Here is a 17332-nt window from a genome sequence, read left to right on the forward strand (position 1 = left end):
TCCCCGTCCGCTTCAGTTTTCCTTTTTCTGTGAACTGGGAAGGAAGGGAAGGTCTGCTGCTGAGACCTTCCATCACTCTTGTAGAGTTGCTCCAAGATCGCTTTTTCTTGAGCCTGCTTCTTTGAGATTCCAGTGCTGAGATGAGCTACAGTCCTACACATCTTGCTTAGACCCTGGTGACAGGTTTGCAGAGCTCTCGAGCAGGTGCAGGAGGGTACCTGCGCTACTACCAGTCTGCGCCTGAGCGGAACATACAGCCTGCCGGGACTTGTAGTCCTCACATCCAACTGCGGTGGCGCGCAGGCGGGCGGCGGGGGCATGGCGCCTACACTTCCCAGGATGCGACCCACCCGCGGCTCGACAAGGGGAGGGGCCTAGCTAAGGGGCGGGGCAAAGGGGCGGGGCGGGAGCCCCGAGCTGCGGTGGCGCTGCGGGCAGCGGGTGCTGTGTGCGCTGAGCCGCTGGCCTCAAGCGTGTTGAGGATCGTGCCAGCGCCGCACCTGCCGGCCCTGTCCTCGGGCTGTCTCAGCGCGGGGACCACCCTACTGGGAGCTGCCGCTGACATGAGTGCAGGTGAGAGCTGCGACCGGGGATCCGCAGGTTCGTAGCTGCAACCCCAGTAGGGTCTCGAGAACTGGGTACACACCTGCAGTGCGTAGCCAATTCCTTTAGCAAATTCCTGAGCCCAGCGGCTCCACCCAACTTTTTTTCCCCCAGGGTGTGCAGCCCCGAAAGGCCGGCCTGCAGCCTCTGTCTCTGAACCGGGGGCGCAGAGCGGCATATGCCGGAATCCCTTCCCACCGTGCCAGCTAGGGTGTCTGCGCAGAGCTGTCTGCCGGGCGTCACTCCTTGCTTCTCATGGGGGGTCCCAGGTTGCTTCAGTAAAGGGATCCGGGTCCCGGTAAGGGGCCCTGGGTCACCGCAGTCCTAACCGTGGAGAGAGGTGTGATGACAGGCGGAGCTTTGCAGCAGGGGACTCCGCCCTTGCGCGGTTCCCGCAGAGTCTGGGTGGTGGCGTCTGGCAGACCCTGAGCTCCCCAGGTTTGCCGTTGCAGATCTGAGTGCCAGAGTCTGTATGTGTGTCAGTCCCGGGGCCGTCTGTGCGCTGTTGTCCTTCTAGCCCTTCAGTCGTCTCAGCCCTACCTCTCTCGCCGCACCCACTCACAGGGATCTGACCGCCTCTGTGTGATGCTGGAAAATCCCATGTCCCTGCAATCCAGCAGCGTCTGTGCTCAGAGGGAAACTGAGATCTAGAGCTGGAAGGCCTTGGCTCAGTGAGCATCTGTACATCACCTCAGAATGCACCCATCTGATAGCCTCAAGAGTTCGGCTTGCAGAAAGGGTTGATCCTTTCATTCCTTAGGAGAGAGGAGCTGGCCTCCATTTTCAGGAGCTGTGGGATGACCAGACTTCAATGACTTGAGCTCTGATAGAGATTTGAATCCAAGGTTCCCTGACTTCAGCATGCTTCCTCTCCAAGCTGAAGTTGCTACAGACAGCACACAGCCCTTGGCTACATTGCATAAACTAATGGGTACAGTAGCTTCCTGTAGGAGAAAGTGGACAGAGAGGGAATGAGCTTGGGGACAGCTCCCAGCCTGTCAGCTCCCAGCCTGGAGTACCTCCACCAAGGGGACTGTCCCCTCTCCTTCCTAGCCAAGGCGGGAGGGACTTCTACAGTGGATGTTGAGAGTAACTGAGAGCAAGTGGTATGGGAGGCGGAATCCCTCCTGAGATGGCCGACCTGTTACCTGTGGGTGTAAGGCGAGGGCATCCTCAGACTTGGCAGGACCTCCAGACATTTATCTGATGGCGGTGGGGATAATGGCTGGGTGTGTGGGGGTTAATTTCATGCTTTCAGACCATAATTGATACCTCTGGTTCTCCTGTAATCAGGAGCCCTCAGAGGGAGCACAGGTGCCCACTCCTTGCATTTGTAGTTTTTGTCCCCAGGGGAGGAGGGCTGGGATTGTCATGGCAAGAAGACTGGGTTTTGAACTATGGTGTGCATCTGATGGTCTTTGCACTGGGATACCTTCCCAGTCTTGGCCTGTTCACCTGGAACTTTGGTTCTCCTCTAAACAGGGAAACCCTGCACGCTGCAGCCCCTCAGGAGTGTGGATGGTCGTTGTTGCTGGGTGCTCTGGGCTCCATTTAGAAATAGAACACAAGTGTTGTCTGGCCCACCTGTGGATCATGTCTTAGCTTTGGTCAGCCTAGTATTTGCACAGCAGAGATTCACCCTCATCTACAGGAGGAGAGTGAGCAGAGGCACATGGGTCCCAGTGTGTGGCTGCTGTGTATATATGGCAGGCCAGGAGCTTTCATTGTCAACAGGGAAAGACTCCACTGTCCCACCCCAGGAATGGCTGGCATCATTCTGGAACCTGGCACAGACAAGTGTCAGGGAGTGATACTGGTTTTATCCATACCCAAATGGGCAAGTGATGGGAGCCCCTGACAACCTGTACTATGTCTTTGGCCAGAAGTTCCTTCCCGATTGTGAGGACAGAGTAGGTGCTGCTGGGGTATGACAGCACAGTGCTGCTCCATGCTAGGTCTGGTGTGGCGCTGAGGCCTGTGGATGCCACCATGGCTGTGGTGGCCTGTTGATTTCAAGTGACCATGGAAAGGCTTACAGAATGCCACAGCAAGGCAGAAGGAGATGCTTATCCATGGCATATGGTCTTGTTCTGAATCCAGAGTACTAGTCATGCTGTTCTCTGTGCCTCAGTTTCCCCAGATGTATGGAGGCAATCTCTATAGTTATATGTGCAGTGTAAAGTGAGATTGTAAGGTGGTGTTGGGAGTGAGTCTGCACTGCAGCTCTTGCGGCCACAGTGAGACAAGGGGGCTGGGAACCAGGAATGGATATGATGGACCCCATGCTGGCTCTGCCACTATGCACTGGGTCTCGAGTAAGGCCTGTGTACTTGCTAAGCCTAGGTGGCTATAAGCCTGACTGAACTGAGGTAGAGGGGTGTGTGTGTGTGTGTATTATTCTGTAACTAAGTTCCACAGACCAGGGGGCTTTATGAGAGAAATCTATTTTTGGATAATCCTGGAGCCAAAACAACCAAGATCAAGGCATCTCCAGACTGATTTCTTTCTCCTTGGCTTGTAGATAGCATCCCCTTCCTGTGTCCTCACAGAGTTGTCCCTCTGTGTGTCTGTGTCTTGCAATCCTCCTCTTCTAAGGATGCCATGCTGATTAGATGAGGGTACATAAGTGACCTCATTTCATCCTGATGACCTCTGTCAAAGCCCTGTCTAAGGTGCTGGGGTCAGGAGCGCACTGTGAGGATTCTGCTCATAACAGGTGAAGGACTGGGAACCTGGCTCAGCCACCTTTTACTCCCGTGGCTGCTGTGTAAGCAGCTGGAAGGGACCCGAGGATGCTCCGGATGTATCCACCCACACAGGACATCAGGGCCTGGAGAAGGACAGGCAGCCATCCAGGGTCAAGGGAAGTACTTTGTGCATCCAGAAGCAGCCTGGTATTCTAATACACTTGGAATGTGGCACTCACTCCTCCTAGCCCAGGAGTGGGCAGCATGTGACCACAAGCTGTCTGTCTGCTTGAGTACCAGTAACATAGCAGAGCAGGTCACCAGCCATGGTGGGAAACAAAGAATGCTGGTCATCATACTTGGAAATATTTACTAAGTGCCTACTGTGTGTCTGTGATGCTCTAGGCTCCGAGACTGCAGCAAATGAGAACTTGAGGAAATTATCAGTTTCTTGAAACATGCATCCTAGGTGGGTGTGGAAGGCATTAACAATCGATATACGATGGCCTCTCAGTGTTAGCAGAAAATGTTAAGGAAACCAATTTCACTAAGAAACAGCAGAGGGAAGGGAGCTGGAGAGATGGCTAAATGGTTAAGAACACTGGTGCTCTTCCCAAGGCTGAGGGTTTGATTCCCAGCAGCCACTCCGTGGCTTATAACTGTCTGTAACTTCAGTTCCAGGGGGATCTGATGCCCCCTTCTGGCCTCCTCAGACACCAGGCACATAAGTAGTACACAGGCATACATGCAGACAAAACACTTGTATACATAAAAAATAAAATAAAATAAATAAAAAGTAGCAGTGGAGTGTGAAATGGTGCATCCCCTTGTGATCTCAGCTCTGCCACACAAGGAAGAAAGCTTCAGCAGGAAAATGGCGGGCCGGCGTGGCTGAGGCAGCGTCTGAGATGGCCACTTACTGCCTGCTCTTCTCTGTAATGATATGCAGAGTTGTTTTGGTTCTGGGAATGGTGATGCAGGGAAAGGGGACGTTCCATACTGTAGGAATCACTGCCCTTCACACAGAGTGCATAGAGGCATCATTAGAATGTCAGGCTGCTTCTGGCTGCACAAAGTACTTTCCTTGACTCTGGATGGGTGCCTGTCCTTCTCTAGGCCTCCTTGTCCTGTGTTGGGGTGAGTACATCCTTAGCATCCTCGGATCCCTTCCAACTGCTTACACGGCTGGGTAGAACCAAGCAAGCACAGGAAGGCACAGTGTCCCATCTCCTCTAACAACCCCACTGTGGGTCAGGTGTAACAGAGAGGAAGTCCTCTAACAATGAAATGTGTCAGGAGTCACATCTGGCCAGGATTCTGAGGATCATAGACTGGCAGTCTTTGGTTCCGTATGCCCTGTATCCCCAGCCTGACCTTTTTTTCCTATGACCAATGTTAATTTCTAAGCTAGCTACCCCAAATTAAGTTTTTGATAATGAGGTAGCTTGGTATTTTCTAGAATCAGGTTTAAAGTTGATGAACTCTTGGGAAGTCCATTGATATCCCAGGAAAGAGAGTGTCCTGTGACCCCTTTAAGTGTTCCTAAACCACCTGCCCAACACACTGTAGAGCTCTGAGCAGGGGAGAGGGAGGAAGGTGAGTCCCAAGAAAGGCCCTGTCCTGTCACTGGCCCTTTAAAAGGGGCCACTGTCTATTCTCAGAGCCAGTCCGAGCCACAGTTGCTGACACTGGCAGCTGTTGGGAGACATGGATGCTGGCCCCATGCCCACCCTGATCTAGAGTCTGTGCTGTTCTCTGCATGGACGCCTTGAGCCCTTCCTTGTACTTTCCTGTGGGCTGTACGAGCCTCAGAGGAGGTGTGGGAAGACTGTCCCTGGGATCGGGGCTCCTGGGCTGGCTGGCTTCTTGCCTCTGCTGTCCTCTATATTTTCCTGACCATGTGTCAGAGTCTTGGGGGACCAAGGGTACTAGGCCCGCAGTACCACTGCCAGCTGCCTGGCAGAGCCTCAAAGAGCAGGTAAAAAAGCCACAGCAGGAAGATATTGTGACAGGCAGTGCCAGCTCCCGGATTTAGTCACTACCATGTGCTGTGATGGGGGCTTCTAGGCTGCTTCAAGCACACTGGGCTACAACCAAGTTGCTGCAGAGCCTTGAGGCTGCTGGTCCCTGGCAGGGTAACTCGAGTGCCTCATCTCTGTTTACTCCGGGAATATTTCCACCACCACACAGCTCAGGGCTTCTAGGGTATCCGCAGCACCCGGGTAGGACAGACAGGCTTATATGTCACCTCAGTAACTATGCTCACGGGCGCTTCCTCAGGGCCTCGGGCCAGACCAGGGATCTGCTTTCTCTCGTAGCCTCCTCATACCTTACATGTCTAGTGCTGGGGTTCTCCCGCACAGAGGGGAAACCGAGGCCTTGCAGGTACCAGCAGTTACCTGGTGTCACAAAATTGGTAAGTGGAGGAGCTGGCATTTGAACTCCGGAGAGGCTGGCACAGCCCCAGCTGCCCTGCTTCTTCCTGATGAAGTGGATTGTGTCTGGCCCTTCTCCACCTGGGTGCTCTGGCCAACTGCTGGGGAAGCTTCTGTTGCCTGGTGATGTGTGGATGCCTGTTTTGTGTGCATAGGTCTGACCCCGGAGCATTACCTCAGAGCTTCTCTGTCTTCTCACCTGAGCCAGAGAGCTTTGCTCCAACTTCCCAGCTTCAGGGCTTGCTGGCGCACACCTCCAGTGGCCTCCTCCGCCTTCTGTGAAGTCTCTCCCTGGAGTCACTGCTCCACACTTCGACAGCTCTGATCACAGGGAGGAATTCTTACAATGAGCAGCTCACATGCCTCCCTATAGGTAACCCTGACTCCAGGTTCAACATTGACCCCTGTCTCAGATACCCACAGCATGCATGCAGGCCTTTGGCCTCCAGAATCTGCAGTCATTATACCCAGGTCTCTTCTGGTTTCTAATGTCCTGCTCTGCCAGGGGCAAGTTATTGTTCCTTCTTGTGACTTAGCGTACTTGTGTGCAATAACAGGGTCACCTTGGAGCATGTGGTCCTGCCTAACCATGACATCTGTTTCTGTGGCTGATATCATTTCAGGTAAATGTGCTGCCAGCGTTTCTCATCTGACATCTTTACCATGTCACCTTCTGGGGAAGTGTTTTGGCTTTCATGCTTTTAGTTAGGATTAGGATCCAGAAGTGGAGGGACCCAAGAGTCTGACAGGGAGGAGACACCTGAATTGCATGCACAGTAACTGCCTTTCGGGGCAGGTGTGGGGTGGGCTTTCATTCTGAGACCCTCACTTCTGCTGTCTGGCTCAGCACGGTGACTGGTCCTAGACACTTTCCACCTGGGGGCTTTTGGCTGGTGGTGAACTGTGTCCCAAGCAGGTACTGTGTGGATGCTATATCAGGGGTCTCATGCCACCTGCTCCATGGCTACAGAGTTCCCAGTCTGTAAGGGCAGTCTTTACTCTGTGGAGAGCATAAGAGCCCCTTGGCACAGTGGGACTTCAGCCCCATTGTTAAATTGCTCTTGGCTACAGTTTGCCCACCTGTGAGACAGAGTTAGCAGCTAGCACCGGCTTCCGGGGGGTTGTCAAGACCTGGCAGGTTCTTGGAAGCAGGAGTGTAGGAACATCTGGAGCACCATGCACCACTCAGGACACCCAAACTTGTCCTCTGCGTGAAGTCAGCTTACCTTCTAAGCCATTTTGCCACATGCCTTTCTTTTTATTGCTTCTTGGCCCAGAACCACCCCACACATGTTTACATCTCTGATCTCTAGGGAGTTCCCAGTCAGTGCATCAGCTTATCCTCAGAGGCAAAGGCTGTGTTGAGTCACGTCTCCTGAGTTGAGCTTTCTAGGCCTTGGGGTCTTGATACACAGCAGCAGGGAGAGACAGTGAGGCAGCCTGCTGGCAGAGAGCTTGCAGGAGTCTGTCCTCAGGATGCAGCAGGCCTCAGAATCCTTCTCAGAGCTTCCAAGCCTCTTAGAGTGTTCCTGACAGGGGAGGTGGCTCCTTGACACCTGTTCTGGAAGAGTGAATGGGTAAACTAGTGTCCTGCCTCATACTTGGCACCTCTATCACTCAGAATACATATGCCACTCTGAGACTTTCAGGATCTGACATGGCAAATGACACCTTCGAGCCCTCTCTTCCATTGGTGCTTTTGTAGGCACAAGATGCCAGCAAAGCAGATCCCTAAGGACTGCCTTCATTGTCGCCAAGATGATGTGTGACATCCTAGTTCTTTGTCCTTAGTTGTCTTGGCTTCAGTTATAGGTGGGTACAGGAGGGAAGTGGTGCTTCTGGTTAACTAGGAGGGGACCCTAGAAAGCTGGAGGGAAAGAATGTTAGGGAAGAGGCAGAAAGGGCCTTGGGAAGGGGGGGCATCACATTACCACAGGTGATGGTGACAGGGTTGATTCTTCTACAGCACCCTAGGGACACATTGATATCTTCACGGTCCCAGGAGGAAGATGGGGTGTTTGTCCTAGCCCAGTGATTCTCACCCTTCCCAACACTGTGACCCTTTAATACAATTCCTCACACTGTGGTGACCCCAACCATAACACTACTCTTATTGCTATTTGTTACTGTAATTTTGCTCCTGTTATGAAGCATACTGTAAATATCTGTGTTTTCCAATGATCTTAGGTGACCCCTGTGAAAGGGTCATGACTGACAGGTTGAGAACCGTTGTCTGTCCTGGACTGTGACTGCTCTAGGAACAGGGCTGGTTTGGGGAGCTTAAATCCCACACTGTCCTGGGTTCAGGGAGCAAAACTCGCAGAGATGAAGGAAGGTATGGGTGTAGGTATGCAGGGCAGTGTGCTGGGAGAACGGGCAGGGGGAGGGGAAGGGAGAAGGGACAGGTGAAAGACTTACACTAGGGGGGAGGACATGGCAGAGGAGAGGAGAAGGAAGAGGAGGAAGGAGGAAGAAAGGAAGGAAGGAAGAAAGGAAGGAAGGAAGGAAGGAAGGAAGGAAGGAAGGAGGGGGAAATGGATGAAGAATAAAGAGAGAAGGAAGAGGGGAGGGGGATGAGTAAGGGGAAAAGTCACCTTGAGGGTGTTGCCACCTAGTATCTCTGGCAGAGCCTAAGTTTGGTCTAGCCTCATCCTGGTTGAAGCTTCCATTGTTCCAGGAATCAAACTCTGGCCCTACTTAAGCTCAGAGCTGTTCCAGGATGTTCTGGAAATCTTTAGTCACAACTCCTGTCTTCACTGCTGGCCCTGCTTGCCTTCTTCCTGCCCCCTACCCCACCCCAGTCTAGACTTTGCCTACTTTTCCATTGACGTTCTGGCCTGCTCCAGCTGCACATGACCACAAAGCCTCCCACTCTGTCATACCATTGCCTTCTTCCTTAGCTGTGAACCCATGGACTTCCCTGCTGAGAACTCAGGTCAGGTCCTGTCTGCTGTGCAACCCAGGGCTGCTACTGACCCTCTCTGATATGCTTCTTCGCAGATAATGTGAGGGCTGGATCCTGGCTCCCAGGGGCCTTCTGTCCTAATTTTTGGAACTTGTCACTGTGTCAGCTTTACATGGGCAGAGGGAGTGTTCAGATGTGAGTAAATGAGGGCCCTGCCGTGGGGACGTGATTCTAGGTTACCCAGGTGGGTCTTCATTGGTGAGAGGCAGGTCAGAAGAGATGGAAAAGGGACAACCAGAACAGAGCCAGGAGGGGACCTTCTGGGCTGCTGGCTCCAAATATGGAGGAAGGGTCATGAGCCACAGGATGTTGGATGCCCTCCCCCAGTCCTCCTTCACAGCCACCCCAAACTATTTCCCCCGGGGGGGGACAGGAATCAATCTTGTTTTAATAGAGTTCAACTACTCCACATCCATAGTGTCCATTTGAACATCATTCTTCCAGGAAGCTCTTTTGACACCCGTGTGGGGCTGAATGTGTCCCTGGCACCTCTGAGAATAGAAGCCACATGAAATTCTTCACTGCAGCTTTGTGTTGCCAGGGTGAGATGAGGCACAGCTGGAGCTGGGAACAATCTTGTTTCTCATCCAGGAGCCCCTTGGGTTTGAGGCTGTTTGTGTCCTCTCTTGAATGTGAGACCTGGCTGGCGCTAGATGCTGGTGGCATTGAGAGATGATCTGTAGTCAGGGCCTTCCTTGTCATCTGTAAAATGTAGCACAGAACCAAGGCCCAGGGGAGTGCTCTGGTTGTTGTCCCTGTAACCCTATGGAGGATTAGGATAGCATAGATGTGTCCTGGGAGACCAGTGGTCAAGCCTGGCTGATGTTGGTGCGTAGCTGTGCCTCTCACAGTCTCTAACATAGTTAATACATGCCTGGTCCTGCTTTGGTGGCTGTCTGCATTTCATGGCTTGTAGCTGCATCAGTTCAATCTCTAAAACCAGGCCTGCAACCATGTCTTCCATCTTCCCATGGTGACCTGCTTGTGTAAATCCCCTCTGCTTCTTTCTCATAAGGACAGCTGGCATGTCACCCAGACAATCCTGGGTGACATGGATTTTAACTTCATGGTACCTTAATCACACCACAAAACCCTACTACCCACATGAGTATCATATTTCCAGGTATTTTGAGGAGAAAAATGACATCTTCTGAAGATCCTTAATCAGTCAATACAGCTTCTGGAATATTCTGTGGTTGGGGGTGGACACTTATTTATACCTATAGTCTGAGAATGTAAGGATAACTTTTCATAGGGTAAAGACTGTTTCTCTAATTTCACTAAATGTAAACACTCTGAGCTTGCCATTTCGATAGCTGGGGGACAGGGCTGTCTCTTAGAAGCAGTTAGGGAAACATACTGAGCCTTAAGTACTCAGGACTCCTGAGATCAGGATGCTGCCTTGGGAGATGCTGCCAAGGTGTTGCTCTGAGTATGGCTGGAGGCTGGGCATCAGAAGCCACAATAGAGGGAGGGCTATGTCATCCACTGATTAATCTAGGCAGAGATCACAGGCCAGGAAAGCCCATGTCTGTTCCAGCAGGATCTCCCCAGCCTCCGGGCCTAGGAGCCAGCTTTAGGTGCTTTTATGTGGGCTGCACTTAAGGATATTTGCTAAGCTAGAAATTAAAATACAGAATTTTTTAAAGTTGTTAAATTAAAAGTGTAATAAACTGCTCTTGTGTGAACCCAGGAGCACAGTTAACGAGTGTGGAGCTGCTCTGCAAGTTTGTGAATCTTGTTAGCACCTGGATTCACAGTGACCAGACTCTGATGTCTGGATCCATGATCAGTTGATTATGAGATCACATGTGCGGTCTCTGCAACACAGTCTGGAGACAGTGAGGGTGGCTGTCAGCTCCTGTCACCAACCGAAAGGACCTGGGGCAATCACTTATAAACAGAAAATGTTTCTGTGATCTCTCCTCCACAGGGCTCCCAGGCCTCCCAGGCTCTCAGGCCTCCGCTGGGGGGTGGGAGTGAGGGACACATGGCAGAGTAATTCTGCTCAGCTCCTGGCAGAAAAGCAAAGGAGGATGAGAAAGAGGCTGGGGCCCCACTGTGTGCTTAGAGGACACACACCCAGTGGCCACACCTCCTAAAGATTATGCCACCACTTCCCAATAATGCTACCTGAGGACCTAGCCTTCCTTACTGGGGCCCTAGGGAAATTAAAAAAAAAAAAAACAAATTATTGTATTGTTCATGATGAAAAGCATCATATCCATCTCAGGGCACAGACTGCACCCCTCCATTCCCAAGACCCAACATGTCTCTCCTGCCCCACTGCTTCTTGGAAGTCCAAATTCAAAATAAAAACAACAAAACCAAACAAACAAAAAGTCTAAGTTCAAGGCTTCTGAGACTCAAAAAGTCTAAGCTGTGAGCCCCCGTTTAAAAAAAATTAAAGAAATTTATACTTTCTGAGATAATCATTCTTATTTGAAATTTAAGAATAGGAAACTGGGAGATATTGGCCAATGCAAGACCCAAGCACAGCAGGACAGACATGAAACCCTAAATCTTCATGGCCAGCACCTGAGGTAGACTGTAGAAGGATGCAGTCCCTCTCCCACTCCCAAGGGCTTAGGCAATTCTACCACTTCAGTCTTGTTGGCTGTAACCTACAGCCTCTCTCCAATGGTTTTATATGTTATCTGCAACTTTCCTCAGCATCTACTGGGGCTGTTTGCAAGAATTCTAGTTCTATAGTTTTGGCCTGGCCTTTTGGGCCTTCTTTTGTCATGCCAATGAAAGCCATCCTGACCCATAACCCCATATTCTGCACCTCTGCGAAGCCAGCATCCCATAGACAGTCCAAGATCTGTGAGCCGAAGGGGTTGTTTCAGGGCTGGCTTGGACCACAGCTGCTGCAATGGCTTCTGGGTGCCTTGTTGGCCCAACTTAGGTGGGCTGGGACACACAGGACACCCTGGTTCCCTTTCAAGAAAGCATTTTGTCCTGGAAGTTCTCTGAGACCGATTTGCCTTGTTTGTTTCTGGTCTCTATGCCTGTGGTATCTCTGCAGGCACTTGCCTGTCTCTCAGAAACCCTGAGCATCATGTGCCTGGGAGTTAGCAGCCACACTCTCTAGCTAAAATTTGACGCAGGCTCCTCTGCCCAAGCTGAACTTTCCAAATTTCTCTGCTTTGCTCCTCTTTGCTCCTCATTCTTATTGTAAATCTGGCTAAATGCAGCCAGCAGTGTCCACACTTCAGTAGTGATGCCCATGCCAAAGTCTGACCATTGTGTTGCCATGATATGGTTTCTGTCAGATAAACTAGCCTGCCCTCTCACATACTGTCAGACATTGAAAAATACAGCCATACTTCTTACTGGGATATAGCAAGAGAGACCACTTGTCCAGTTCTGGGTAGAATCCCCATTCTATCTGAATCGTCCTCAGCAGAGACTCCACTGTGCAATTTTCTGCAGCACCCTGATCTTCTGAGCTCCCCAGGATGTCTCTCTGAACTTCTCCAACAGCTTGCATGATCTCCTCTAGCCTGTTCCTTCAGATGCCCCCAAACCCCTTGCTCTGCTCATATGCTCTTTCCCTGCCTTAGCACAGTTATAGTCAGTAGCTTCGAATACAATCTTCTGTTAGCTTTCTGTTGCTGTCACAAAATACCCAAGGACGTTTAACTTATGAATAGAAGAAGGTACCTGTTGGATCTGGAGTTTCAGAAGTACCAGTCACTCATTGGGCAGATCCACTGTTTTTTGTCTCCTGATGTTCTTGATGGTTGGGCATGCGTGGCAGAGAAACTGCTCACCTCACAGGTGTGAAGCAAGAGGAAGCAGAGAGGTTGGGACCTCACTGTCTGCTTCAGAGGCTGGGATGGTTACTGTTAATTATCTAAAATCACCCAGGACGTGGGCCTGTGGGGGATCGTCTGTGCCACTGAAGGTGGGAAGACCCACCTTAGACAGGGATGACCTGGACTGTGTAAAATGGAGAAAGTGAGCTGAGCACTAACGTTTGCTCATCTCTCTGTTTCTTAATCGTGGTCAAGCTCCTGCTGCCTTGACCTCCTGCGGGGACGGACTGTGCCTTGAGCTGGGAACAAAAGTAAATTCTTAAGTTGCTTTTGTCAGAGTATTTCATCACATTGACAGGACATGAAATGAAGACAGGCGATCAACCCCAGTGATCCAAGGACCTCCCTCTAGGCTGCATCTCATGAGACTCCTCCTCCCCGTAGGGCCACCCTGGTGGTCAAACCTTCTACATATACTCCTTTTGAGAACAGTCAGTATCTGTCTTAGCTAAGGTTTTATTGCTGGACCACAGTAACTATTATAAAGGATGACATTTAATGGGTGCTAGCTTACAGTTTCAGAGGTTTAGTCCTTTATCACCATGGCAGGAAGCATGGCAGCCTGCGGACAGACATAGTGCTGGTGAAGTAGCTGAGAGTTATACATCTGGATCTCCAGGCAGTAGGAAGAGGTAGTGATTCACTAGGCCTGGCTTGAGCTTCTGAAACCTCAAAACCCACCTCTCGTGACACATTGCCTCCAACAAAGCTACACCTACTCCAGCAGGGCCACACACACCTTCCAATTGTGACTCCCTATAAACCTAAGGAGCCATTCCATTCAAACCACCATAGTATCTAAACCATAGCATCAAACGATGTCCAGAACATTCTAGTCTTAGTAGCAAAATGGTCTTGACCTCAATAAGCCCCAACAGCTTCTTGGGGACTACTAGGAATCTCTGGACCACTCTGAGAACTTCTGATTAAGGATGGAATATTATACACTTATTAAAATGATGCTGAAGGATTAATAGACTGAGCATCAGTGTCAGCAATAGGTGCAGAATTCAGGATGCATGTTTGTATACAGTGCTGTCTTAGAAAGGTGTTTACAACAAGCATGTCAGAGGGAAATTCATCAAGACGTAAAGGTATGATGAGAACGCGCCCTTTATTCCTATCTTGTTGCTTCTTGGGTTCTCAGAGCTGATTCATTTCAAGGCTGTGTGAGTGATGGCTTTGCTCAGGCTGGTCTCAAGGATGTTCGCCTAGAGAGCAGCCATTGGCTTCCCTACCAATGGCTGGTAGTCTGCACTCACTACAGAATGCACGCTCTGAGCGACACTTGGCAGGCTGCCCGTCCAGGGACCCACATGTTTGTGTGTTGTGATCTCTGGTTATGAGTTCATCTTCAGTTATAAATGAAAGAGGGGCTTCCATACAGGAGCAAATTTCACGTTGCTGATGAGAAATTACTGCTCTTCTGAAATTCTGTGTCCTTGGTCAGATGGAATGCTCACACCTGGCAGTGTCTCAGCAGAGAGCTAAATATACCCCGGGTGTGGCAGCCTCAGAAACCCTGGCTGCTGACCGGGCAGGTCCCCAGGGAGCCATTGTTTTATCTCATAGCAATCAATGCCTGTGTTTTATAGCATCCGAGGGCCCTGGGTACTCTGGGGACATGTGCAAGCATGACCTCCAACCCTTACAAATCCTACTGCTGTGATGTCATTGCTCCCATTGGCAAGCATTGTGCTCCAATTAGACATGAAGTGTGGCCTGCCTAAGGTCATGTGACGGGAGGGCTGGGCAGTGGGGTTCAGACCTGCAGGCCAGGAATGTGTGACTACCACAATGCTTTTCCAGTTCTGAGGCCAGTGAAGGTGTCGGCCCCGTGTCTGATAGAAACCATCTGTAATGGTTAATATTGGCCATCAACTTGATAGGGTCTAGAGTGACCCAGCGGATGCTCCTGGGACACATCTGAGGGGGAGTTTGTAGATCGGATTTACTGAGGAGGGGAGACCCATGGTGAACATGGACAGCACCATCCCGTGGGCTGGGGGGCTCTGATGGAATAAAACGGGGAATGTAGGCTGGGTACCTATTTGAAGTAATTAACAGTATCTCTCTCATGGATGGAGCAAACTGCCCTGTGAGCTGATGGCATAGGAACCATTGGTAGCAAAGCAACAGCCTCATCTCCCTAAGGGTTCACCCATTTTACAGGTGGGCATATTGAGTTTAGGAGGAACCTTCCTAATGACACTTAGCATTGAGCTATTTTTCTGTCCATAATCCTTCCCCTGCTCCAGCCACCCCTTTCCACAGACAGAGTCAGCACTCAGGGGCAGGGGTGCCTGTTCTTCAGCATTGTGAGATAAGGACATTGTGGTACTATTATACACTGAAAGGTACCTTCACTGTGGAAAGGTGTCCTTCTTTTTACCTGAAATGGGACCTATGGCTCACTCCATGGCTGGCCCCTTGGAAAGTGCATCTGACCATAAGTTGGAATCTTGGGGTGATTTTTGTCCCATACCAGGGGCTCTGGGGCCTCTTTCCCTCTGGTGGTCCGTTCTAAGCTAGGCCATCTCCTTTTCCTGACTCTAAGCCCCTGACACCCTGAGGCTCAGTGGGTCTCAGCAGGGCTCTGCTCAGATCTGGGACCAGGGACAGTTTGAGCTAGCAGGGCACTTCTCTAATGCGGGCACCCAGATAGGTATAACTTCCATCTGTGTGCCTAAGAAGGACATGACATTTGCTGATGTGACAGATGCCAGAAGACATGGCTCCCAGACCTTAGCCTTCTGCAAAAACCAGGAGAATGACTTCCAGAGCTTAGCCTTCTGCAGAGGCAGTCCCTACCCTGCCCTAGCATCCTTAAGACAACTGGCCCCTAACATACCAGGTAGAGTGGCTTGAGACATGCTGACAGAGTCACTTCTGTGTCAAACCCTGGCCAGGATGCCATTCCTCTCTCAGAAGTCTCCATCCTTTGAGGAAGACAGGGAAACTTTTAACTACACATGGTGAGAAAGAACTTCTCAAGGAGGCAGTGGGTAGTACCTGACCTCAGTGAAATCCTGGCATGTTGCCTAGAGGAGGTGGTATACCATCAAATTATAACCTGAGGAAGGAGTAGGAGAAGGGTCCCTTGCAGGAGGATGTCCTGAAGTAGCTTCATTTGTGCCGTCTGCCTCTTGTGCTCCCTGTCTTTTGTGTTTGTGGTACCACACTTGTATGTGATGCTATGAGACTTCTCAGTCCTGGGGTTCCTGTGAGGCTGTGTTTAGTGAGGACCCAACCCTGAAGCAGGGGTGGATGGGGAGGGAAACAAGAAGCCAAACACTCTGAGTACCAGCAATGCAGATTCCTGGGCCCCAGGCTGTGCTGATCCAGAGGGCCAGTCCAGGATCCACATTTTCCACAAGCCCCTCCCCCTTTGCATAGGAGCCTGCTGATCTGGCATTAAGGACTAACATGGCAACATCCTGTTTAAGATGTTCTGCCACGGAGGGAGGAGAGGACAGTACCAGGAGCTGGTGTGACTAAGGGAGGACCTGGGCATTTGTCATTACACATGGAAGGGGACAGGTGTCAAGGCCACATCCTATGTCTTCTCCCAATCCCCTCTCCCTACCCCACAGCAGGTCTTATTGGGTTCACTCAGGCTGACTCTCTATTGTAGGCAAGGGGCTCCACACAGCTCCAGCAAGGGATCATGCCAATCGAGGGGCATGCTGGGGCAAGAGATCATGAGCCTAGTGCTACATGACTGGTAATGGACAAGGCTTCTTGTTGGAAACTATGGATCCCTTCCCTGACCCTGTCATGACCACAGCCATGCCTCGGGGTTGCCAGGAGCCAACAGCTAGCCACAAGCATTGCAGCCTCTGCAAGCAGTCTGGGAACAGTGCCAAGCTTCCGAGGCTTAGGTAGAAACCATGGCCTCAACACTCGGTCCTTCAGGTTCAAGACTGATGGGTCCTGGGACACATGCCTTCCATACCGGTAGGTAGAAGGTCACTGTAAACACATCACCGGTGTTCTTCCTGGGCATGGAGGGTTTGGGGATGGGGCTTCTGTGTTGTCCCCAGCTAGGGTATATGGCAGTAGTCATACAATGCAGAGCCCTTGCCCCAAGGGAGTTCCTGGCTAGGGACAGGTGTCCATGGTGTACAGAGCCAGACAGATCATGAGAGCCAGAGATACAGGGAGGGGCCTGAACTACTTAGAGACTGATAACGCCAGCCCTTGTTTTCAGTTCTGTAAAAGGGAGTTAGTTAGAGAGGGACAGAACCTGCATCCTGAGGGGCCATCATGTTCCGGGGACTGCAGCAGTTCAAGGCTGAGGGGAGGGGCCAGTTACCTCTGCTTTTCCATTTTGTTGGCTAAGAGCCAGGGTCTGGCACTGAACAGAGCTTCTTCTCCCACTTAGGGAGACTGGATCGTTCAGAAGTCGGCCACCTGACCCACATCAACGCACTTGTGTGTATGTCTGGCAAGAGCCATTTCCCCAGGTACCCATGAACTCTGGTGGACAGAAATGAATTGCAGTGAGAGCTCTGAACTCTGCAGGGAGGCTGTGGTTTGCAGGGCAGGAAGAAGCCAGCAATTAGAGGAGGTCGAGTCTGGGGCCTGGGCCTGTGGGTTTATGCTCCATGATTACAGCTTCCGTTTGCACAGGGCTGTGCACAACTTAGAACACTCAGAGACTGGAGCTCCATTAGACTTTGCTGAACATCCTCAGAAACATGGAGGGCCCTAGGGGTTGAGGGAAGAGAGCCAAGGGCACAAGGCTAGAAAGAGTCCAAGCTGGGATCAGAGGCCCAAGTCCCCAGGCCTTCCCACCACCTTCTGATGTTTTGTGACATC

At 51.2% G+C, this 17332-nt stretch overlaps 1 protein-coding gene across 29 annotated transcripts in view; it reads left to right on the top strand.

The window, feature by feature from the left end:
- Positions 1-365: 365 nt before the first annotated feature.
- The window catches only part of Ablim2 (actin binding LIM protein family member 2), a 124334-nt gene continuing 107367 nt past the window's right edge, over positions 366-17332 (top strand). For 24 of the 29 annotated variants that reach the window (XR_013111809.1, XM_076938385.1, XM_076938357.1 and 21 more), the window contains exon 1: positions 403-600. Coding sequence is in view for 27 of the 29 variants with exons in the window: in XM_076938385.1 (XP_076794500.1) it covers positions 564-600 (37 nt within the window). In the remaining 2 variants the exon portion in view is untranslated. Of the gene's footprint in view, positions 601-17332 lie in introns of all 29 variants that reach the window. The other 5 variants (XR_013111810.1, XM_076938378.1, XM_076938359.1 and 2 more) reach the window with 3 other exon arrangements.

This window comes from Arvicanthis niloticus, chromosome 7 (assembly GCF_011762505.2).
Source record: "Arvicanthis niloticus isolate mArvNil1 chromosome 7, mArvNil1.pat.X, whole genome shotgun sequence".
Classification (NCBI taxonomy): domain Eukaryota; kingdom Metazoa; phylum Chordata; class Mammalia; order Rodentia; family Muridae; genus Arvicanthis; species Arvicanthis niloticus.